Genomic DNA, 26,545 nt, shown 5'->3' with positions numbered 1-26,545 from the left:
TAAGTTTGGAGGGAAGGCAGCTCGAGGGGCACCAGAGACATACAGGGAACAAACAAACAAACTTCATGAAAAACAGAACAGGTTGATGGTTGGCAGAGGTGGGGGATGAGGGGTTGTGAAATGGGCGAAGGGGGTCAAAACATACAAGTTCCATTTGTAAGACAAGTAATATATAGTATATGACTAAAAGTAAAAGATAAAAAGCTGTTCGTCATCAATGTATTTTATGTTTTGGTTAAAGATCATAAAACTAAAGTCTATAGGACTTAAGGAGAAGGCACTTCATTATACTTTTAAAACTCCGAAAGGCAGAATACTAGAGGTGAGAGTTCAAGTTCACCACAAACCTGGAGGGCCTTCCACACTTCTTCCCCGTGATCTCACAGGACCCAGGTTCAAACTACTTGAACACCACTGAGTTCTCCAGCTCAGGCTGAGACCACAGACACTTGGTTACTGAAAAGTTAGTTAAGGGAATGTGGTCTCAAAGCATCCCTTAACAGCACTTCCATTTGTCAAAAACTAATAGTCCTGACATTCCAAAATGGAGACAGAGTGAATGGAAACTACACAGACCATCTCCCAGGTGCCCCGCTCAGGGTACCAGTGCCAGAAAAGAAGACCCTATAACTTCTAGCTGGAAAAACCAGCAAGAACTAAGGCGCAGGGAGGCTGATGTGGCTGGAGCCCCAGGCAGCTCCTTAAAGGGCCTGCACACAGACTTACTGGACTCTCTCCCTCTAAGTTTGGAGGGAAGGCAGCTCGAGGGGCACCAGAGAAATACAGGGAAGAACTGAGCTGTTTGGCACTGGAGCGAGGGCTGGAGAGGGGGCTTTCTCTGGGACAAACATGCTGTCAGAGGCCTTTGTTCCTTTGGTGAGCCCTTCCCTGGGGCAGCAGACAGTTGCCATATCTGGCACTCCAGCAACCTGGCTCACACTGGTAGCCCCGCCCTGGTGATTCCCTGAGGCCCCACCCCAACGTTCAGGCCCACCCAAGCTGTTGCCAGCTGCTTAACCCTAGGATTGGCCTGTCTTGGATCCTGCTTCAGGTTTTTCCTAAATTCTTTCAAACAAGCAGCATCTGGTCTAAGATAACCCCATACCTCTCGTTAAGTAATACACAGAAACAAACACAGAGAGGCAGCCAAAATGAGGAGACAAAGAAGCAGGTCCCAAATGAAAGAACAGAACAAAACCCCAAGAAAAGAACTAAGCGAAATGGAAAAAGCAACCTAACAGATGCAGAGTTCAAAACACTGCTTATAAGGATGCTCAATGGACTTAGTGAGAACCTCAAGAGCATAAAAAAAGACCAGTCAGAAATGAAGAAGGCATTAACGGAAATAAAGAATAATTTACACAGATTCAATAGTAGAGTACAAAAATCCAAGAAGCAAACCATTGATTTGGATTAAAAGGAAGCAAAAAACGCCCAATCAGAACAGCAAAAAGAAAAAAGAATCTAAAAAAATGAGGATAGTGTAAGGAGCCTTTGGGACAACTTCAAGCGTGCCAACATTCGCATCTTGGGGGTGCCAGAAGGAGAAGAGAGGTAACAAGAAATCGAAAACCTACTTGAAACAATAATGGCAGAAAACTTTCCTAACTTGGTGAACGAAACAGACATATAAGTCCAGGAAGCACAGAGAGTCCCAAACAAGATGAACCCCAAGAGGTCCACACCAAGACACATCATCATCAAAATGCAAAAGGTTCAAGACAAAGAGAGAATCTTAAAAGCAGCAAGAGAAAAGCAATTAGTTACCTACAAGGGAGTTCCTATAAGGCTATCAGCTGATTTCTCAAAAGAAACTTTGCAGGCCACAAGGAAGTAACAAGAAATATTCAGAGTGATGAAAAGCAAGAACCTACAGCCAAGATTACTCTATCCTGCAAAGCGGTCATTTAGAATCGATGGCCATATAAAGAGTTTCCCAGACAAGAAAAAGTTAAAGGAGTTCATCACCACCAAACCGTTATTATATGAAATGATGAAGGGTCTTTTTGAAGAAAAAGATAAAATGTATGAACAAAATGGCAATGAATACATATCTATCAACCATGGAATCTACAAACAAAATGAACAGGCAGAACAGAAACATTCTCATAGATACCGAGAACATTTTGTTAGTTGCCAGTTGGGAGGGGGGATGAAGGAATGGGTGAAAAAGGTGAAGGGATTAAGAAGCACAAATTCATTGCTAGAATGACAAACCTCAAAGGGAAAGGGGTTGGGGGGGTGGGAAAAAATAAACCAAAGAACTTATATGCATAAACAATGGACACAGACAATAGTGTGGGAAAAGGTGGGAGGGGGGCGGGAGTAGGGAGGAGGGGGTCAATGGGGGAAAAATGTGGAACATCTGTAATACATTTTACATCCAACAACAAAAATTAAAAAAAAAATCACCTTAATGTAAATGGATTGAATGCTCCAATAAAAAGACACAGTGTAGCTGATTGGATAAGAAAGCATGACTCATATATATGTTGTTTACAAGAGACCCACATCACAACAAAAGACTCACATAGGTTGACAGTGAAGGGATGAAAAAAAATCTTCCAAGCAAATGGAAAGGAAAAAAAGCTGAGGTAGCAATACACATATCTGATAAAATAGATTTCAAAATGAAGGCCATAACTAGAGACAAAGAAGGCCACTACATAATATTGAAAGGATCTATCCAACAGGAAGATATAACCTTGATAAACATATATGCACCCAATATAGGAGCACCAAAATACAGTGATACCTCGGTTCTCGAACGCCTCGGATTTCGACCAAATCGGTATTCGACCAGGAGATTCGAGAAACTTTTGTTTTGGAATCCGAACAAATATTTGGAACTCGAACTTCCGAGATGAGCCGAGTTGAGCCGAATGGCGTTCATTCAGCCCAGCACGCCTTGCTTGCGTCATCAGTGTGAGTGCAGAGAGAGAGTCACGCTTTGTGGAGAGAGTCACGCTTTACACTGAATTTAACCCTTAGACATACTGTACACTTTCATTTCTTGTTGAGACTTATGTTTTTCTACATATTATATACAAATTAGGCCAGTAAATAGGCATTTTCTGGGGCTTGGAACGAATTAATCCAGTTTCCATTATTTCCTATTGGGTTTCATTGCTTCGGTTCTCGAACAATTTGGTTCTCGACCGTCCTCCTGGAACGAATTATGTTCGAGAACCGAGGTATCACTGTATATTAAAAATCTTCTGGGGGACTTCAAAGGAGAAATCGACAGCAATACAATTATAGCAGGGGACTTCAACACCCCACTGACATCACTGGATAAATCCTCTAGACAAAAAATTAGCAAGGAAACAGAGACTCTAAATGAAGCACTAGACCAAATGGATTTAATAGATATCTAAAGAGAATTACACCCCAAAACTACAGAATTCACATTCTTTTCAAGTGCACATGGGATATTCTCAAAGATAGACCACATGTTAGGACACAAACTAAGTCTTTACAAGTTCAAGAAGACTGAAATCATATCAAGCATCTTCTCAGATCACAATGGCATAAAACTAGAAATCAACTGCAACAAGAACATGCAAAGACATTTGAACACATGGAGGCTAAATAGCATGTTATTAAACAATGAATGGGTTACCAAGGAGATCAAGGAAGAAATTAAAAACTTCCTGGAAACCAATGAAAATGAACACACAACAACACAAAATCTATGGAATGCAGCGAAAGCAGTTCTGAGAGGAAAGTTCATAGCACTATAGGCCTACCTCACGAAACAAGAAAAATTTCTAATAGACTATCTAACCTCACAACTTACAGAATTAGAAAGAAAACAAAAAGAAAACCCCAGAGCAAGTAGAAGGAAGGAAATAGTAAAGATCAGAGCAGAAATAAATGACATAGAGACCAAAAATAAATAAATAAATAAATAAATTCAAAGGATTAATGAAACAAAGAGCTGGTTTTTCAAAAAGATAAACAAGATCGATGGACCCTTAGGTAGACTCACCAAGAAACAAAGAGAGAGAACCCAAATACACAAAATCAGAAATGAAAGAGAAGTAACAACTGACACCACAGAAACACAAAAGATTGTTAACAACTACTACGAACTATTATATGGCAACAAATTCGACAATCTAAGCAAAATGGACAAGTTTCTAGAAACACATAGTCTCCCAAAAATGGACTGGGAAGAGATAGAAAACTTGAACAGACCAATAACAACAAAAGAAATTGAAGAGGTAATTAAGGCACTCCCAGCAAACAAAAGTCTGGGCTCGGATGGCTTCACAGGGGATTTTTACTAAACATTCAACAAAGAACTAACACCCATTTTCCTCAAACTATTTCAAAAAATTCAAGAAGAAGGAAGACTTCCAAACTCGTTTTATGAGGCCAGCATAATTCTAATTCTAAAACCAGAAAAAGACACTACAAAGAAAGAAAACTACGGGCCAATATCCCTGATGAACATAGATGCCAAAATTCTGAACAAAATACTAGCAAAGCAAATCCAGCAATACATAAAAAAAATTATTCACCATCACAATGGAAAGGCAACCCACTGTATGGGAGAGCATCATTGCCAATGATACATCAGATAAAAGGTTAATTTCCAAAATATATAGAGTACTCATACAACTCAACAAAAGGAAGACAAAGAACCCAATTAAAAAATGGGCAGAGGAGCTGAATAGACACCTCTCCAAACAGGACATACAAATGGCCAAGAGACATATGAAGAAATGCTGAATGTCACTAATCATCAGAGAGATGCAAATTAAAACAACAATGAGGTATTACCTCACACCTGTCAGAATGGCCGCCATCAACAAATCATCAAACAGCAAGTGTTGGTGAGGGTGTGGAGAAAAGGGGACTCTAGTACACTGCTGGTGGGAATGCAGACTGGTGCAGCCACTATGGAAAACACTATGGTGTTACTCAAAAAATTAAAAATTGAACTGCCATTTGACCCCGTGATCCCACTCCTAGGAATATATCCTAAGAAACCCGAAACACCAATCAGAAAGAATATATGTACCCCCACATTCATAGCAGCACTACAATAGCTAAGATGTGGAAAGAGCCCAAGTGGCCATCAGTAGATGAATAGATAAAAAAGCTGTGGTACATATACACAATGGAGTACTATGCAGCTGTAAGAAAGAAAGATCTCTTATCCTTTGAGATGACATGGAGGGACTGGAAAGTATTATCCTAAGAGAAACAAGCCAAGCAGAAAAAGACAAATATCACATGATCTCACTTATTTGTGGAATATAATGAACATAACTGTCAGAGGAATAGGGCAGACCCAGAGACGTGGAAGTATGGTACAGACTGACAACCCTCAGAAGAGGGGGTGGAGGGGGGAGGGAAGAGATAAACCACAGAGCTTATATGCATGTACATATAACCAATGGACATGGACAACAAAGCCAGGGACGGGGTGGGAGGGATGGGGAGGAGGGTGTCAATGGGGAAGAAAAGGAGAAACATCTGTAACAAAAATAAAATCATAAAAAAAAATTAAAAACTATCAGTCCTGGCTCTGAATAATGCCTGGACTTTAGTTAATAACAGTGTATAACTATGGACTCCTCAGCGATAACAAATGTACTCCAGTCATATGGGATGACGACAGAGGAACAGTAGAAGGTACCTGGAGCTCTCTGTCCTACCTGTGCAGCTTTTTTGCAAATCAGAAACTATTCTAAGAAAGAAAACTAAGGGAAAAATACCCCTGATAAAAAACAACCAATAAGGAAATGAAATAAAAAACACAAAACCCCCGAACCCTAATGGCCGAGACAATACATGTAGGTGAATATGAATCTTAAAATATATTTTTTATTGATTTTTTTTTTTTTTTGAGAGAGAGAGAGGAAGGGAGAGATAGAAACAGCAATATGAGCGAGAACATTGACTGGCTGCCTCCTGCACACCTCTTGCTGGGGATGGAGCCTACAACCCCGGCATGTGCCCTGACCGGGAATTAAACCGGGACCTCTCAGTCCATGGGACAATGCTCAATCCACTGAGCCACATGGCCAGGTGTGAAAATTAATCTTAAACCCCACCTCAGACCTTATATAAAAATCATTTCCAGCTGGAATGTGTATTTACATGTAAGTCTAAAGATTATGCACTAGAACATGGAAGAACATTTTTATAATGGAAGCTGAAGTTCTTTAGTTGGATCATAAAGGAAAGAGCTGAACACCATTAAAAACTTCTATTCATCCAGCCCTGGCCGGTTTTGCTCAGTGGTTAGAGCGTCCGCCTGCGGTCCGGAGAGACCCGGGTTTGGTTCCCGCTAAGGGCATGTACCTTGGTTGCAGTTTGTCCCCGGCCCTGGTTGGTCGTGCGGGTGGCAGCCACTTGATGTGTCCCTTTCACATCGATGTTTCCCTCTCTCTCTCTTCCTCTCTCTCCCTCCCACTCTGTCTGTACAAAGGATGGAAAAATGTCCTCGGGTGAGGATAAAAAAAACAAAAACAAAACTTCTATTCATCCAAAGATACAGAGTAGGAGAATATATGTAAAATATATATCCAGCTATGAGCTCCTATCCAGAATAGACCACTAAGACAACCCAACAGAAAAATCTAAAAAGATTTAAAAAGGAATTTCACAAAAGAGGGTATCTAAAGAGCTAGTCAGCACTGGCGGTTAGTGTCATCAGCTATTGAGAAGATGCAAGTTTAAGCCATAAGAAGAGACCCGCATGATTAAAATTACAGACTTACAATATTAAGTGTCTGAAAGGATGTGTATCAATATGAACTCTTATACATGGCTGGTGGGGTACCTGTTACCGCCACTTCAGCAAACTGGTTCACAGTTCCTGCTAAAGTTGAATGTGTGTCTATCCTATGACTTAGCAATCCTACTCCTGCGTATACACCCCCCAAAATTCATACATATTGTGTACCAAAGGTCACGTACAAGAATCTGTAACATCCCCAAACTGGAAACCTTCAAAATGTTCATCAACAGTAGAATGGATAAATGCGCTGTGGAGTGTTTCCACAATGTAATTATACTACAGCAATGAAAACAAACAAATGCGTTCAGCCCGTGTAGCTCAGTGGTTGAACAGTGACCCATGCACCAAGAGGTTGCCCGTTCAATTCCTGGTCAGGACACATGCCCAGGTTATGGACTCGATCCTCAGTGGGGGGCATGCAGAAGGTGGTCAGTCGCTGTTCTCTCTCATCAATGTTTCTATCTCTCTTTCTCCCTCTCCCTTCCTCTCTCTAAAATCAATAAAGGCAAAAAAAAAGAAAGAAAACAAACAAATGCTACCTGCAGCACATGGGTGAATCTCACCAACATAATGTTGACTTGAAGACACCAGCCACAGAATAAAACATATGGTATGATTCCATTTATATAAAGCCCCAAATAGGCAACATGAGTCTAGAGCTTTAGGAGTCAGGGTTGTGTTTCCCCTGAGGAGGAGGCAGGAGTGACTGGGGAAGGCGTGTGGGAGGAAGGGTGTCTGGATGTTGGTAATGTTCCAGTTCTTATCTGAGGAGCGATTACGTGGGTATGTGCACATTGTGCAAATTCATCTCCATGTGCACTTGTGATCCGCGCCTTTCTCAGAATGCACGGTGTACTTTAATGAAAACACACCCACAAAAAGAAAACAATAGGAGCTCAAGGGGAAGGAAAAAAACCCTCACAATATCTCTACACATTGAAAAGCAGTGCAATCTCATTTAGTTTTTACCTCTTGCTAACAAGTTATCCCACCTGTCTGCTTTTAAAATGAAGAAAAGGGAATGCAAAACTCTTGCATAAGTGCAGTACATTAGATCAACAAGAACAAAATAATAGTGGGTTTCTGTTCTAGAAAGAGTCTAAATGGGTAAGGTGAACCAAAAGTAAAGAGAAAGTGGGAACCGACATAAAGATAGAGACAGACAAACTCCCAGAGAGTAACATCAGAGACCCAGATTAGCAGCCACATGAGTTAACACAGGGAGATGCTTCTGAATTGGTCCGAGTGCAGCCTTGGGGATATTTTAAAACTATGACAAGCTTGTGGCTATTGGTTAGTTACTTAGTGACAAGATCTACTCTTTAGTTTGCAGGTTTTTTCATCTGACTATATCCACCCCGTTCACATTTATAACACAGATGTAGCAATGTCTGAAGCTTCACCATGGTTAGTGTCTGAAGCTGACTTCAATAAAATGAGATGCAACGAAACAGGGTCTAACGTACACATCTCTCAGCTTCGATAGTCGTGTGCTTGCTTTACCTGCCTTGATTGGTATCCACAAGCAAGTGCAAACGTGTTAGAATTACTAAAGTTGGTTCTCACATTTTAAATAAATGTTAAAATAGAAATGGCAGGACTCCACCCAAGAGTCTGGTTCAGTAGGTTGGGTGGGGTGGAGGAACATGGAAATTCGCACTTCTAAGGCATGCCCAGTTGATGTTGTGGTCCCTGACTCATGCTGAAAACCACTGTACCCAAGGTACATTTGAATTGCCCATGTTTTATCTTTGTCAGCAACAAGTTATCTTGCTATGATAACTTTGATATTTAAAACCCTGAGGCTTTCAAAGTCTAAATGTTTGGTCAGAGCAGAAATAATTAGCCATGAGAATAGAAAGTAGGTTGCATTGTCTGTTAATTTCCAAATCATTCCTCCATGTTTTGCAAAATAGCTATGCTGGTTTTAGCCAACTGTACTTACTGCACAATAGGGAAAGTTATAGAAAAGGCTTAGAAACGTCAAAGGAGAGAGAATATATATAGTTTATACTGTTTTTTGGAGCTCTTTTATTCCTGTCTGAATTTAATCACAAACATTATTTCTCTGATAGGAAGTTTTTATACTAGATTATAAACTCTTTGAAGATAGGAATTTACCTTTGTACACTTAACAGTGCTAGAATACAGTAGACTCCCAATAAAATATTTGTTGAACGAAGGAAATGGTTTCTCTTTAGCATTTATGTAGTAAACTATATATTAACTTCTGTATCTTGCTCACAGTCTGTCTTCCTGTTTCAGTGTAAGGTCCATGAGGGCTGAAACTTTTGTCTGTTTTGCTCACTGCTGTATTCTCCATGCCCAGAATAGTCCCTGGCCATTGTAGGTACAAAATATTTAAAAAAAACTGTCAAATAAATGATAAATTAGCCACCCATTTTAAATGTAAGGAAGAGTTATGCATGAAGATAGTGTATTTTACACATACTGGATGTTGCTTTATTTTTATTGCAAGAAATTAAATCTACAGTTATATTTCTGCATATAAGTGTATTCTTAAAAGGCTAACTACGTCAGTAAGACCATAGCTGGTTTTATCTGTGAACATGGTGGCTGACACTAGCTTCCAGATGTGAAATGTAAGCATACTTTTCATCACTCACATTTATAATCAAGACAGCCCTACTTAACAATTGGATTTGGGAACAAAGGTAAAAACAAATAATTCATTAACGTATATAACTCACGCATGAAGGTGGCACTTTAGCATATACTTGGCCTCTAATTCACAGGAGGGTCACCCAAGAACTTTTAAAACACACATTTTGGGCCCTAATCCCAGGGACTTTAAGGTACTAAACCTGGAGTGGTGCCTGGGCTGCATGTTTTGTCAAACTCTCCCCTCAGGTGTGCACACCAGTCAAGAACTACTGCTTGAATCCGCTGAATTATTCATATTGTTGTGACTTCATCAAAATCCTACTTTACAGTATCAAGATCAAGGTCACCATTGGAACAGTGCCACCCATAGTTGCTGATGTAAACCAAGGGTCCCTAGATACATCGATCTACAGCCTTAGAAACTGTGTATTAACAAACTCTCAAAGGATTCTCATGTCCTTAGAGTTTAAGTCCTACTGCCTAAGCCCCTCAACTCTTCCCACTCTAAAATGGGCTGTCTCCTCCTTCCTTTGTGGCCCCATCCCTGGCCCCGCTGAGGGTGGAGCTCCTGGAAGCTGACCAATCCTGCCAGGACGAACCACCTGGAGGTACATACAACTCACTCACTTCTACTGAGAACCTCTTAAGTGGCTTTAATGACAAAACAACTGAACATAGTTGTCAGCTTCATACTTTTGGAGGGAAACGGTGGGGCTGGGCTGTTTCATTCTCATTTTCCTGGAGATTTCATGTTAATTCAGCAAGTAAGGCCTCTAAACGGGAACTGTGCAGGAAGGCAATGAGCCGACAATACGGAACAAGAGAACAGCAACAGGTATGTCGCCATGACAACAGCGACATCTGCTTTTTTCTCATTATATCCGAGTGCGTTTAGGCACGAGGATGGCCAGACTGGAGGGACCACTGGAAATGTAGCCTGGGTGTTTCCGGATTCCCAGGAAGAGGCTGGCCTTACACTTTTCACACCTTTCCTGACAACGGACCAATGCTGGATTTGTTTGGTCATTCCCCAACCTGAAGTTGGAGAAGGAAGAGCGGATGCACACACATACATACCTCGTACAGAAAAAAGAGACAAGGCGACGACGACGACGACGGAACCCAGAACCTGGGACAGTCTCACCTGACTGGGGGCGCCACGAACAAATGCACCGCAGATGCTTTTCTCCACCCCCAGCTCGGGAAGCTTCGAAGGAGAGGGTGCTCAGTGCCCATCTGCACAAAGGGCACCGGTCACGGCAGTGCCACTTGACAAAGGGGGCATACACCTGCTTGGGGACCTTGAGAGGGGTGAACCACACAGGATGGGACAGCCCAACATCATACATCCGAGCCCCAAGTGCCGAAGCTGTGAGGGCCTGGGAAACTGCTCTGCATGATCAGAGACTACCTCCTCCCATGAGAAACGTCAGCCACTGTTGTGCTGCTGAGAGCCACGGAGGGAAACACGTGGAGCCTTCTACCGTTCAGACAGAACACGATGGGATGGGCCTGTTAACAGTGATTTTCAGGAGGGGCAGCAGCAACAGTCACTTGTTAAATGGCTGTGGCTAAGACTAGATGGCAGCTGAACAGCAAGGGGAAAGGAGCTGGGCGCTGGCTGAGTTTCCTGTGATTCCTTCTACAAATAACAGATAAGCCTGTGGGCGACAGATCATGTGGAGGATAATGACCGAGGAGGTCTGTGCCCTTCCACTGTGCTCAGCACTAGCCAATTCTCTCCAATACTGGGCTCTACAATGTAGGAGGGCTTCAGAAGACATCAATTCTAAACAATTGGGGGGAAAGAAATAAGTGAAGTCTGAATGATTAAACTGGCCAAAGGGAGAGCCAATGCCTGCAGTACAGAAAGCTGTCCCTCTGTAACAGGAGGACCGTTAGGCAGCACAAGAGCACGTGACCACGTAAAGACAGGGAAGTACGGCTGCTCATCCACAGAAGAGGCCTCAAGGGTCGCTGTGGCTCGCAGGCTGAATGTGTCTGCAATGCTGAGCTCCTCAGTAGGAGGCTAACAAAATAACTACAAATATTATCATTTTACTGAGCATAGCTGAGAAGGGTGTCATGTCCAGGTTTGGCATCTCAAAAGGATAAAGAAAACAAAGAAGGGAAATTGAGAAGCAAAAAATATGACTGTAGAAACAGTCACATAAAAGAGAAGTTGAGGGAGAAACATGTTTGTCAAAAGAAGCTCCATAACTGCATCAAGGTAGATGATGGAGAACTTAAAACCTTCTGTCTTCAAAGGACATTTACAGTTTGCAATACATTTGATAACTATTTTTACACTCAACAAACATAAAAACAACCACTGAGTAAGTGAACCAGGTTTTTAGAGTACGGATCAGGGAGAAGCTGGGTGAAGCGGTATGACTGCCCAGGGTACACAGTGCTGGTCAACAGAATTGGACCTGGATCTCTCAGATACAAATCTACTTTCCTCGTATTTCTCTCCTGACTTGCCTAGAAGTGCAGGGCTGTTACAAAGTTTCTTTCTTTTCTAAAAGTTGCCTTCTAATGGGCTCTTATTGGTGCCTACACATTTCATAATCTTAGGCTTCAATCTTCATGTTTGGAAAAGGCTCAGCTCAAAACAACCATTTATTCTTTCTTAATTGTATATTTAAACTGGAGCTAGAGGAATTTCACATAGGTAGATGTGAGACAAAATTTTGAGGAGGAAGAGGACTTAAGTACTGAGATTACTCTGAAAGGTTGTGGAATCTCTCTTCTTGAGATCATCACCCGCCCCTCACCTCTTTTTTAAACAATTGGATAAATTCTCATCCAGATAGGATGATTTAAATATGACAAGGAAAGGACTCTCTGCCCATTCAGAATCCTTCCGGTTTTATGATTTAATGGCATTTGGAGAATTTAGGCTTTCCATATCAATTGCATAATTGATCAGTTGCTTCACAGAACAAAGCAATGACAGACTTTGCTGGTGAGTTCTGCATCGAGCAACCATACATCTGTGGCTTGACAGAGGTCTTGTTTTCTCAATGTTCACTTGAAATTTCAGCCACAGTGGTTCTATTTTTTAGTCTTTGAGGCTAGATGGACAGCACTAAAGTTCTGAATAAAATAGTCACTCACTCCCATAAGCTAGAAGAAATGGAGACACGGATGCTGAGGACAGATCACCTGTAGTTCTGCAGTACAAAAGCAAATCAACACCGAATCCTGAACGTTAGCTGTGTGCAAAACCACAAGGCAGATTACCAGGAACGATCCGTGAATGTACGGCATGTCGAGCCCAGCACAGGGAAGAGAAGTCCTGGGTTTGTCATTTTAGAGGCTACACTTTCCAATTCTGAATTAGTCCATAAAACTCAGAAAAACCATTTTTCTCAAACCTTCAGAAAACAATATAGATGAGAGGCAAGTAATTATTAGCAATTTAAAAAATTCCAGGAAGAGGAGATTTAAGAGAGAGGTGGTAAAGATAAAGACTATGCAATAATTTCTAAACAAAGAAGAAGGGCACATGCGTAGGACGCCAAGGAGGGCAGAGCATGAAATGCAACCGCCCAGCTGTCACACACACAGACACACACACAACAGCCCAAATATGCCTCCGTGTTCATGTAAAGTAAATATAAAGAAGTCCTTCGTCTCTCCTCTCAAGAAGCACACAGGTTTTCTGGCATGAAGAGTTAACTTACTAGGTCAACTAGAAAAAGCACTGAGCTGTACTGACAACTGTGGGCAGGCATTTCTCCTGGCCTTATTCCGCCCTCCAGTGAAGGTCAGACACTGACCAACTTATACCCAGACTAGATTGATATTTGCATATAACCTGAAATAAAGTCCCTCCTTGTTATATTATGCAGATTAAAAGTTGTACACAGAAATGACTTTACTAAAAACTCCTGCTGTGCAGGACTTGATGCATATGCTCCCACACATACACCTACACGTGAAAGCACCAGCTGTCTGCAAATAACTGACCCTCCTGCCAGAAAGCTTTGAAGTATAATAGTGGGTTTCCAAGAGTTCAGAATTGAGGATTCATGCTATCGTCGACATGGTTTATTGGCTAGGGGCCTTGAGTCATCATGCAAAAGCGGGCACATTAAGGAAGGAGTTTTTCCTATTTGCTCAGCAAAATGAATGAGCAACCGTCTCTTATGCTGACAGCGGCACACGCTAGGCAAAGGTGTTCAGGATAAGATGCAGGGTGAGAATTCCTTTTGAACTGGATGGTAGGAAGGATGTATATGTGAGCACATCAAGTGGGTACTAACTGGCTAACGGGAGACCTCCAGGAAGCAAGAGGAAGGCAGCGGAATGGCTGGCTGACGAGGGAGGGTGCACACGTCTGGGCTCTCAAACAGGTCAGGTCAGGATGTTCCAGAAGACATGTGCACGCAGTGTGTGTTCTTTAACCTAGTTCTAATATTGGCAACACCACTGGTTACCAGGACTAGAGCTCTATACTCAGGAGGTCTTTGATCACCACACAAATTGGCACTGCCTACGGCCAAGGCCAGAACTCTAAGAAAATAATAAACCCAGCTGGTGAAAGTATATTAAAATTAGGACTATCTTCACTTCTCCTATGCTCACCACAAAACATTTTATTGTGCGATTCACCTGAAGACAAGAAGGTAAAACAACCATTGCCAAAAAACATAAATATATTAATTAAAAAAATTAAAACCTCTCCCTAACTTTCCAAGCCTTATAGAAAATACATAATTCTCCCTGGCCCCCCAGGGAGCAACACTTTAGGGCAATTAATAAACTTTTTAATTGTAGAAAGTTAGTGTGTATGGCTTCTCTTAATGACATTCGCACAGAACAACCCTATGTAATTACCAGCCTACATTAATGTAGTTCTCATGGGGTGCCACAAAGTACCCTACACAACCGTCAACAGGGAGACTGGGGGGTGGGTGGGTAGGAACACAGCCCAGGCAGAAACACACAGTGGAACTTAATCACTGTAATTTAGATTTTGTCACCAAGTCCCAGGTACAAGCTCTTTTATGCATTGTCAAGAGACCTCCACATTAATTGCTGTTCCTGTCTTCCGAGGACACACGCTCTAATTTGCGGTGGTTTTAGTTTCTCCAGCAGTGTGCACTGGGCGGCCCAGTCCTCCTTCCTCCAGAAAGCAAGGCTGCTGACGCTCCAATTATCCCGCCCACTCTGCCAAGATCAACAGACTGAAGTTGCACAGCATCCCCATTTACCAGAGTCGAAAACTGAACGTGACTCAACCTATCAGTGGGTGGGAGGCCCTGCCACCTCCCTGAAAGACGACATTCTTCTCTTCTCCAGCAAGTTCAAATTTCAACACAAGAGTTATTTCTATATGATGATTTAACTAATTTCCACATGGTCAGTCTGAAGCAGAACATGTGGATAATCCTCTGAGGTGTTCAGGCTGCCCAGGGCAGTGCCTGCTTTTCAGTGGGAACTGTGTAGACCCCTGGGATTCATCAGACTTGTTAGATGGAGCGGCCGATGTTTTGTGCTCTGGCCTCTGAGGCCTAGCCCTGTCCCCCCTCACCCTGTGCCAGTGCCCTACTAGTCACTGATTGTCTTCCACCACCCAAACGGACCAGAGATACAACCCCAGATGGAATATCATTCTTACAAAAGACACCCTCCTTTCGAAACAAAGAACCGGAAACCAAAGAAACAAGAGTCCACGTAGACTGAGAAACCACAGAGAAACGATTCTGAGCTCAAAAATGTTCTAAGTCAATGCACAGGCTATGGTTAATGGGACAAAGGGGTTTGCCAAAAACAGCCAGCGAGTGTCCTAATTCTGTGCCATGTGAATCTAGGTTACATCATGGAATTTGATGCCCAGCTTTCTGTTCCACGTTTCCAAATCCTTCCTTCACCCACTCAAGTCACAAACATGCTATTTCCTCAGTTGTGGACAGGTCACCGGATGCCTGGTCTCAAGACTGAGACTACGTTGCCAATTTGCCTTTGTCTGAGGGCCGTGCAGTCTCAGACCTACCCACTAATGTATTATTGAGTGGTAAACAGAAACAAACACGTAAGATGCTTCACACCGTAGGGCCAACCTGGAATTTCAACAGAAGGGAAGCTCAGACTCTGATCATTAACAATCCAGAGGCAACAAGAGAACTGAATAGGTAGCTAATCAAGTTCAACAAACCCAAAGGAAGTGGAGGCGGTCCTCTGCTGCGGAGGTTCCCTAGTGCTCCCTGACAGGTGCTGTGGCTGATTGCCACTGGAAAGCGCACTAAATTCCGCTTCTCTGCTATCTTTCTTTGGGGATAATAATAAAAGAGGCCCAGGAGACAGCAAGGTTAGATGCTGTCCCACAGGTTGATCAATGACTGATGACAATAACAGGTAAAAGGAGAAACCACCACAAAGATCAACAAGTCCCCAAAGACAGCGATGGAGCGTTTCCTCCCTGAAAGCAAGAATCTTGTCATACTTTGGATTTTAGTCTCAAATCAAAAGGAGGAAATGAAAAAGTGTTTACTTTGCCTATGTAAGAACACAGGGAGGCAACCACTTGATGTGTCCCTTTCACGTCAATGTTTCTCTCCCCCCCACCCCCTTTCCCTCCCACTTTATCTGAACAAAAACGGAAAAATGTCCTCAGGTGAGAATAAAAAAAAAAAGGAATACAGGGGCAGGTGTACTTTTCTATTCTGAAAGGCTGATGGGATTTCCAGTTTCAGCTACTCTTTTCTGTTGTATGTCCCCACCCTCAACACATCACTGTTAGGAGCCAATGAATGCAAACACCTTGCCGTGTGAACACGGGGCAAGTGGTGTTCTCTGGGGGAAAGGCAGTGTGAGGCTGTGTCCAGCATCGTAAGTAAGGCCATGTTAGTCTTAGAAAAGACGCCTTCCTTTTAAAAATACGGTCAAGATGTTCTTGTAATGTCTTTAAAAGATGTTTCATTCTACTTTCTCTATCACTAGCTGAAAGCCCAAATTACAAGATTCTTCTAATCCTGGTACACAGTTAGGAAAAGTTTTATACAATCAAAGACAACTTTATGAAGACTAAATCTGTAAACTTTTCTCAATTTAAAATAATGCATCAGGAATGGAGGAAGACAGTAGCTTAGTGGCAAATAAGAGGCACTGAATATATAAAAATAACTGTCACTGCATGAAAACCCCCCTTGCTTTAGTCACTTAGCACAGTGAAGTGGGATGAGGCTGGAAACTGGACCGAGGCCTGGCTGGGAACGGCAGGCATGCAGGGAAGGTCAGTTACCTGGTGTGGGAAGCAGCGTCATTTATACTGAAAGTGCTGCTCTCCCGCGTCAGGGGGCTGGAGCTGGCCTGGCTCTTGCTGTGGAGGTCCAGGCTCAGGGAGGACTCTGTCTTCCGGTCCATGCCATGGCTCTCCGTCTCTAAAGTCCGATCGACCATGGAGATCACCTCACTGGAACTATGCCACAGAGGGGCCACCTTCTCCTTGCCTGGTCCTGAGCGAGGTGACGATGTGGCAGCCCCCAGGGAGGCTGTGCTGCCGTGACTGGGGCCATAGGAGGTGGTGTCGATGCCGCTGTCGGCAGAGGTGCCCTGCAGGTAGCTGTAGCTGTTGAGCTCGGATTCTGTGCGGTCCCCATCATACCACTTCTCGTCACTGTGCGCACTCGACGCGTTGCTGGAGAGGGTGTTGCTGCTGGAGTGGCTGGAGTAGTGGCTGTCGGACTGCAAGGGAAGCAAGAGTATTTACTTACGTACAGGGTTGCTTCTTGAACAGGAAAGAACACGGGAGAAGGACCCTGCAAAGTGTCTAGTTACGGGGTTCTCAAGGTCAAAGGTTCTAATGATGACAAACCCAAGCAAGGCTGGAGCTGCCTGGAAAAGCCCATGCGGGAGTTCCAATGGGGGAGTGCTGGACACGTTTCCTTACGGACCCACTTTTCATTATTTACAACACTTATGCTGAAGTGTGAATGGTACTGAGGTAATTTTATTTAAAAATTTTTTTTCTTCTTTATTGGTTTTAGAGATAGAGGAAGGGAGAGGGAGAGAGATGTAGATGACAGAGACCATCAATTGGCCACCTCCTGCATACCCCCCACTGGGGATCTGGCCCACAACCTGGGCATGTACCCTGACCGGGTATCCAACTGGCCTCTTGGTGCCTGGTCGATGCTCAACCATTGGGCCACACCAGCCAGGCAAGGTACTGAGATAATTTTAATCAGAAAGAAAATCTAAACTGTCATTAGTCTTTAATATTTTAATAGAAAAATGACACTTCCAAATGGCTTTATAGTTAGAAAAGATTTACTGTGCTCAGTCAACAGAAGGCAGAATGTAAGGCTTATTCCCAGGCTTCCTTTCTGCTGTCCCAGTTCGCATCTACTTGGGAGACAGCTTTCTGAGGAGTGCTCAGAGGTATAATTTTTACAGAGGTGTCAAAGTTAATTCAGCAAGGGGAAAAAGAGTCTTTTCAACAAAAGGTGCTGGGCCCTGGCGGTTTTGCTCAGTGGTTACAGCATCAGCCCGTGGACCAGAAAGTCCTGGGTTCGATTCCTGCTAAGGGCACGTACCTCGGTTGCAGTTTGTCCCCGGCCCCGGTTGGGGTCGTGTGGGTGGCGACCACTCGAGGTGTCTCTCTCGCGTTGATGTTTCTCTCTCTCTTTCTTCCTCTCTCCCTCCTGCTCTATTTGAAGATAAATGCAAAAATGCCCTCAGGTGAGGATAAATAAAATAATTTTTTTAAAAAAGGTGCTGGGACAACTGGATATCCACAAAGAATGAAGTTGGATCCTTACCACATAGAAAAATAAACTCAGAAAAATCAAAGACCTAAATGTAAGAGCTAAAACTGTAAAACTCTTAGAAGAAAACATAAATATATCTTCATGACCTTGGATTATCAATTGTTTCCTACACACAACACCAAAAGCACAAAAAAAGAAAAGTCAATAAATTGGACTCCATCACAATTAAAAACTTTTATGCTTCAAATAACCTAATTAGAGATGAGTAGCCCTGGCTGATATTGCTCAGTGGTTAGAGCGCTGGCCCGCAAACTGAAAGGTTACAGGCTTGATTCCCGGTCAAGGGCATGTACCTGGGTTGCAGGTTTGATCCCTGGCCCACTGGGGCACATGCAGGAAAGTTGATATTTCTCTCTAACATCAATGTTTCTCTCTCTTGCTCTCATCCCAACTCCCTTCCTTCCACTCTCTCTAAAAATCAACGAATAAAATATCCTCAGGCGAGGATTAACAACAACAAAAAAAGGGCAAAGGATTTAATGGACATTTCTTCAAAGAAGATATACAAATAGCCAACAAGTACATGAAAAGTTACTCGATATCTTTAGTCACTAGGGAAATGCAAATAAAGCCACAATGAGCTACCACTTCACAACTAGGATGGCCATAATCCAAAGGGCAGATGATGATGATGGCTGGCTGCTGGTGGGATGTCACCGGGGCAGCAGCTGTGGGAAAGTTACAATTCCACTCTTAGTATCGACTCGAGAGAGATGCAAACATCTTCACAAAACTTCCACACGCATGTTCACAGCAGCGTTATTCACGACAGTCAAAAAGTAGGAAAAAAACAAATGTTCCTCAACTGATAATTGGATAAGGAAATGTGGTATTTCTAGACCACGGAATATTATTCAGTCATACAAAGAAATGAAGTACTGACATGGTACAATATGTATGAACCTTGAAGATGTTACGTGAAACTAAGTGCAAGAAGCCAGACATAAAAGGCCACACATTCTAGTCCATTCGTATGAAATGTCCAGAAGATACTTCAACAGAGACACACAGTAGATTCTTTGTGGTCAAGAGCTTGGAGGGGGCGAGAATAGTCAGGGTGACTAAGGTACAGAGTTTCTTTTGGGGTAATAAAACTTTTCCAAAGTTAGATGGCACAACCCTCAGAATATACTAAAAAACCACTGACTTGTACACTTTAAGTAAGTGAATATTATGGTATGTGGATTTTATCTCAATTAATGAGTTCAGAACCCATTCTACACAGTGGCTTAGTTACTTAGAACATTTTATAGTTTACCAAAGAAATAAGATTCCTTTTTTTTTTCCTTTATTGATTTTTTGAGAGAGAGAAAGGGAAAGGGAGAGAGAATTCAAAAGATAGCTGAATAAAATAATATTTTAAGAGGAAAGGGGAGAGAAGAAAGTGTGTGTGTGTGTGCGTGTGCACTGAGGGTAGGGGCAGGACAAGGACATTCAAGTTTCACTTCAAAGTGAAAAGATAAAGCTCTCTTCTCCTTAAACAAGAATCAACCCGTTACTTGTGCTATCTTAGTTTTTCTTAACAACGTTTGCATTATAGGCCTTCATTTACTTTTAGTATTTGAAGGGCAGCATTTCTTTAGCCCGGAGCCTGTGCTGCGGAATCCGGCAGCCCCCAGCCATGCGTGGCCACTGGCACTCTAAATGGGGCAAGCCTGAACTGAGATGTGCTGAGTGTCAAGTATGTTAGATTTCTACAGAAATATTACCTGAACCATATTTGTACTTGAAAATTCTAGTGGGCAATTTTTAAAAAGTAAAAAGAAACAGGTGAAATTAATTTTAAGAACATATTTTCTCTAATCCAACCTATCCAAAATATAATTTTACCATGTACTCAATAGAAAAGTTAGTGATGGCCCTGGTCGGTTTGGCTCAGCGGTTAGAGCGTCGGCCTGCGGACCAGAGAGTCCCAGGTTCGGTTCCCACTAAGGGCATGTGCCTCGGTTGCAGTCTGTCCCCAGCCCCAGTTGGGGTCGTGTGGGTGGTAGCCACTCTGTGTCTCTCTCACATCGATGTTTCTCTCTCTCTCTTCCCCCGTCTCTCCCTCCTGCTCTGAGGATAAATGAAAAAATGTCCTTTGGAGAGGATAAAAAAAGGAAGTTAGTGATGAAGGTGGGGAAATGCACAGACTGCCTGGGCAATCTCATTTACAAGTAGAACTGTGATGACATCACGTGTCATCAGTCAGTGTCTCTCCACACAGTCTGGGCAGGTGCTTGCACACCGGGGATCTCCTCTCTCCCTCTCATTTTTCTTCACTATTCATTTTACTAGAGCAAAACTTCCAGGAGCCCTCTCACCTCTGAGCATCTTATAAATTAGTGACTATGAAATCCAGTATTTCCTTATCCTATAAGACAACATAAATATAAATACACATTCCAGTGAACAGACAGACCAAAGAAATCAACTGCATTTGAAGGAGGAGGAACGAGACTCTCCTTGTCCCACTGCTTCTGCCTGTGAGCGGGTAGGACCTGTGTAGACCTGTGGTAAAAGGACAGCGATGTGTGCAGCTATGGAAGACGAGAGAGAGAGCAGGGGAAGATGTCAGGAGATGCCTGTCCAACCGTATCTCATGCTTGCAATTGTATAAACAAACAAAACCCATTTCTACCACACTTCAATTCATAACATTTAAGGACTGTTTGCGATTGGATCACATGGCCTTCCATCCAGATGGTGGGGGTGGCAGGTGCACATCAAAGAGGAAGTTCATTTATCTCAAAGCAACCTTACGGCCTTTGGTAGTAGAACTTCCAGGCCCTGACAGCACATGCCCACCTTCTGCCAGGACGACTTCCTCTCTGACCACGTGGAAGAAAGAGCAGAGCAGACCTGCACCGTCTTCATTTGCAAGAAAGGTACACTGCCAGAGATCTACGCTTGTTATTATCTTACAGCAAACTTACATGCCCTTGTTTGTTCGGAGACAAATGAACCACTGGATCCTGCCGCATCAGTCTCCCGCCGGGGCTCTCCCGGAAAGCTGGCAGCACCTTCGATACTGCGGGGAGGTGGCACGTCGGCTCTGGAATACAGCACAGGACATCACGGCCCAGGCACTAAACAGACCCAAGCACATGCTGACAAATGAAGACAGCTTGTCACTGCGTCTCTTAGTTCACTGACCAGCAAACTCTAACTTTCAGCGATAAGCTTGTTGAGAGTTTACACAATAGACAGCATGTCAGAGAAACTAAGTGGCTGATGGGTAAAGCTTGCAGCTGGTGACCACGTTTCACGTCATACACATTAGCACAGCCAAGTGCCACCAAACCAAAGGCCATGAACAACGCCGCAGAGTTAGGAATCAACTTTTGGTTTGGAGGAAAGTCTAAAATACATGGACTGAATTTATGAAATTCATTCACTGCAAGGTGTAGCTAACCTAGCTCAGTCTACATCACCTAGACAGGCACAGATGCAATCACGTGTACTTACCATGACCCTCTGGACATATTTTACCTGTATATTCATGCTGCTCGAGGAAAAAAGAATTGAAATCCTGAGGTCCTCTATAACTGTAAGCTAAGCACAACAAAAAAGACACACAGCAACTAGTTTACTTGAAACAATTGCTTGCTTTTGGAGTCCAAGCTGGCGTTCATGATGGGCTTCCAAAGGTGAAAGGTGATTTTGCTTCTTTAACGCCTCTAGCTAACAGCAAGGATTCCGGACTCGTGTAGCACCATTCCTGACATGTACTGAACTGGGCAACACGCTCTTTCACTCTAATTCTCAACCGTTTCCAAAAGCAGGGAGGCAGAAAAACGAACATCCACTGAGGTGAGTGAGAGAAGCAAGCAAGCTAAGCTCCAGTCTCCACTGAGGCATCGGCTGGTGGCACCTTGATATACAGAGACACGGGGTCTGGCTAACAAATAAGAATCCCCTCAACATTCTCAATGGGTGACCTGAAAGGCATTAGAGAAATCTTGTTCTTACAAACCGAGTGTATAAAGGTCAGATCTTTACACTCAATGTAGTGCAGTGAGTAATGAGAACATAATTATTTTTACCGATTTCTCCCTAGCATGGTGTAGCTAAGCCCCAGAGACTCCTTCTGATGTGCCAATTAGAAAAGGCTGGGTTATTCCTCTGGAATGTAAAAACTTATGCTAATTTATTTTATTTTAACATTTTATTTCAAGCCCTAGATTTTGGATAGAGTAAGGCCACTGGCTGGTGAAAGGCTTCTCTGGCAGGCTCTAGGGGTATCTTGCAAAAAAAAAAAAAAAAAAAAAGGTATATCTACCAAAAAGATGAGCGAGTGTGTTAAAAGGATTCATCCATATTAATTTCAGAGTGTTGTCTATTAATAGTGGGATGCCACTAAACTAAAGGGGATGCAGGGATCAAAAAGACTAGAGGGGGGTTTCTGTGAAAGAATGAACACGGCTCTAGGGCAAACCTTATAATTACCCTTTCTAGTCCCAAGATGCCTTTCCCTCCCTCACCTGACTTCGCACGGGTAGGAAGTGTGGCACCAAGTGCCGCACAAAGGGCTGGATGGCAGCTTTGTTCAAAGCCTGTACTAGGAGCCAAAAAAAGCTGCTCAAGTCATGATGAAGAAGGGATCCTTTGCACACGTGTCGTTACTATCTCAGCAGTACCAAAGCATATGGGATTAAAACCATTCTGTCAAGAGCAGAACAGATCAGAATATGCTCAGGTTTTCTGTGGTGGGTGGTGCGAATATGCTCAGGTTTTCTGTGTGGTGGGTGGCATAAGAGTGGGGAGTGGCAGATGGCTTCAATAACAAGGCACATCTCACTGAAATTACTGGAACAAAGCATATCTTCGGAACCTGGGAATTACATTTCTTTTCCTTAATGCCTGTCTTAGCTCAATGCATCAACACTCCCTTCTACATTCTTGGTTAGTACCTTTACATGGGCACAGTCATTAAAGCAGGACCAGACAATTCATTTGGTGAGAGGATAAAAAGATGAGCCTTTGTTTCAAAAACGAGCTTTTCCAGATCCGAAAATTACTTTTTAATCTCAGAATGATAATAATGCTACTAAAGATAAAGGAAAAACACTTAACAGTCTAGATTCAAGACAGTGATCTATCAACTGTGTTGATATTAAAATCTCTGATGCTATTGTGTTGAAACTTGATCATACTTTATGGCAAAATTTTATTGTATTGACAAGTGTTATGGTGTCATTGTAGCAAACTACACACGAATACAGAGAAAGAGCTATGTATCAGATACCCAAGCGAAGGCTCATGAATGCAGCTCTTCCCTATCCACCTGCCTTGTCCTGCTAAGACACGTCCTTAGCTGCAGCTAAACAGCAGAGTAGGGGGAAAGCATACAGGGGAGGAAAGAGATCTTAACCGTGCCACACACATGACTAAGCAACAATTATATCTCTTTCCCATTTTGTACATAGTTTATTTTATTTGTTTATTTTAAACTCACAGTAAGAATACCCACAAATCTTTCAGGGCCCTGGTAAGAGGCAAAAACAAAGAAAGGGGGAGAGAGACTTAGGACACAGGTGGTTCGGCAGTCTGGCATTTTCGTTTCAGCCCTGAAAATAATTTTTATGTCATTTCTATTAGATTTGGGGTCACTTAGAATTCCTTAGTTTTCTCTCAGGTCTTATTTGTTGCTTTCACTTATACAGAATCTAACCAAGACTTAATTCTCATTCACATTTGTTAACCAGGACTGTATTATATAACAGAATGCTTTGAGGACATCATCAAGAGGTAGCCAAAGTCATCTTGGTGTAAAAGCAACTTGCTTTGGCAGAAATTTAGTTACTCACCCATCTGGTCGGCAATGCTATCCTCACTTCTTTGCCAGCTGGGTGTGGATTTTCCGCTGCCACCAAGATCGGACTGGGTGTTCTGCCTGTCAATGGAGGCTGGGGATCTGCGGCTTACTCCGAACCTGTGGTGATTTCCCCAAACAAAGGCAAAGAGGACATCAGAAACCTCACCCAGAAAGGCAGGGAGTCCTGGGTGTAGTGAACTGCACTCTAAGAACAGGTACTACTAGTTTCGCTGGCCTGTCTGTACTTGCGTACTCATCCCTGTGCATATGGACACGGTGCCAGAACTGTGCTTGCGATAGTCCAAACACACCACTCTGCTTAAAGCAGCAGGTAGGCTAAGTATATAAACTGTAAGCAGGCCCGGGAGCCATCAGGACTGAGCTAACCTAAGATACATGGAGTACGAAACCGAAATCTTCTAGCCCTTGCGTAGCCAACCTCAGACTGTTACTCACAGCCAAAGGAAAAATGCCACCATCCTAAGGTTATATATGTATCTTCCAACTGATATATTTCAGGGGCTTCTCTTAACTCAGTAATCTGCTAAATCAATAAATCTGCTAAATCATTCATTCTTGGAACAAGTATTTTATGAGCACTCTCAGGTCTGAAAGACAAAGATTGCTATCATTTACATTACACAGGGATCACTTTCGAAATGTATTAATTTTAAATGGCCTTTGGGAAAGGCAACTTAGAAGTAGGTAAATTGGCAAACAAAGGGGGAGGGCAATTGCATATTTCTGGAAAGACTATTAGGTATTTAATGAGCCAGTTTTATTTTTCCCTGTGTAGAATAATAATATAATATAAGCTTAATTAAAGTATATGCCTTGATTAGCAAAATTGGCAGAGTAACCTGACTGAGCCCAGGAAAAAGGGCCAGACTATAAAATTCATTCATGTGGAAATTTACAAATTTGTGTATGGTTACTAATAAACTATAACTAATCTATACAATAAGAAACTGACCAGGACCTACACTGATGGATGCCTGTGATAGATGTCTTATTTTCTACAACTGATGCGTGCAAGGGGCAGACCACCACATGGGGTTGGGAGGAGGAAGACCTAGAGCCAAGTTCCAGCTCCCCTGCTCCAAGGCACTAAAGTTTCACCTTCATTTCTTTATTTGTAAAATGGCAATTCCACTACATAAGTGCAGGGAGAAAAATCTATATGAAAGTATTTGTCAAGCAGAGAAGGCTAAGAACATATTTTCGTAAAGCTCCTACTGTGCCACCTCCCTAGCTGCTTTCGCATAAATGGCAATCATTTCTAAACTCAATCGCAAGCCTCACTAAACAAAGCTACCTCCATTATTAAAACCAGAGATCCTGATTTATGAAAACCTCAATGCGCATTTACCAAAAAAAGAAAAGGATTCACTAATTATGATCTTTGCCCTCTCCTCCCTAAGTAGGGTCCTTGTTTAGCTTAAAACAGTGAATATCCTTGAAATGGCCCTATTATAAATTTGCATTAAACTAAGACTTTTTCTAAAAGGTACAGAGAGAAAAATTAGAATTGGATTCTAATGTTGCTTTTACCCTTTTTTAAAAAAATCCTCACCTGAGGATATTTCTTCATCTATCCTCAGATAGAATGGGAGGGAGGGAGAGAGGGGAACATTGATGTGAGAGAGACACATCGACTGGTTGCCTCCTGCATGATCCTGACCAGGGTTGGAGATGAACCGCAACTGAGGTACGTCCCCTGACCAGAATCGAACCCACAACCCATCTGTCTGCAGGCTGATGCTCCAATTGCTGAGCCAAACCAGCCAGAGATGCTTTTACTTTTTGTTAGCAGCGGAAACTAAACACAACTTTTCAAACCTCTGAATTTAAAGCCAAACTTTTCCAGCTGTCTGGTTTCAAATAAATGATAAGATGAGGCTGCTTTTAAATTTTGCCTTAAAAATATTTTCATTTCATGGACTTTTTTTTTTTTAATCCTCACCCGAGGACATTTTTCCTTTTTTTTTCTGTTCATGTAGAGTGGGAGGGTGAGAGAGGAAGAGAGAGAGAAAAATATTGACGTGAAAGGGACACATCGAGTGGCTGCCACCTGCACGACCAACCAGGGCTGGAGACAAACTGAAACTGAGGTACGTGCCCTTAGTGGGAACCGAACCTGGGTCTCTCTGGACCGCAGGCTGACGGTCCAACCGCTGAGCCAAACTGGCCAGGACCATTCATGGACTTTTAATTTCAGTTCTCTCACTTATTGTATGCTAGGGCATCAGGGATACAAAGGTCCTATTCTTGAGGAGCTCAGAAAACTGTTCAGACCTTACATTGTGCCTCCTTTTGAAGAGCTTCATTGTGCCTTTGTTTGGAAGAATACTTAACTAGTCCAAGAGTCACAGTTCAGATTTGAAGGAGTTTTTAAGTGATCCTCTGGCTGATAGGAAACACGTTTAGTGACCAGGAGCCAGTCCACTGCTCTCCAGAGCAGGCTGATGGCTTTGACACAGCTCCCTCATCATGGGCTGGAAACGCCTCCACAGCTTTCATTTATTGGCCTCAGTTGCCCTCACAGACGAGTTTCACCCTTCATCCAAGAGGATCTCCTTGCCTCCA

General features: G+C 42.8%; 1 protein-coding gene across 3 annotated transcripts in view; it reads right to left on the bottom strand.

The window, feature by feature from the left end:
• SIPA1L1 (signal induced proliferation associated 1 like 1) overlaps window positions 1-26,545 on the bottom strand; it is a 355,546-nt gene that overhangs the window by 23,770 nt on the left and 305,231 nt on the right. For all 3 annotated transcript variants that reach the window (XM_036252572.1, XM_036252592.1, XM_036252581.1), the window contains 3 exons: window positions 23,952-24,076; window positions 21,078-21,196; window positions 16,635-17,077 (listed from right to left, as the gene is read on the bottom strand). In XM_036252572.1, the coding sequence (XP_036108465.1) occupies window positions 16,635-17,077; window positions 21,078-21,196; window positions 23,952-24,076 (687 nt within the window). The remainder of the gene's footprint in view (window positions 1-16,634; window positions 17,078-21,077; window positions 21,197-23,951; window positions 24,077-26,545) is intronic.

This window comes from Molossus molossus, unplaced genomic scaffold, assembly GCF_014108415.1.
Source record: "Molossus molossus isolate mMolMol1 unplaced genomic scaffold, mMolMol1.p scaffold_m16_p_1, whole genome shotgun sequence".
Lineage (NCBI taxonomy): Eukaryota > Metazoa > Chordata > Mammalia > Chiroptera > Molossidae > Molossus > Molossus molossus.
The sequence above is the reverse complement of the archived record's forward strand: the minus strand, read 5'-3'. Positions and strand labels throughout refer to the sequence as shown.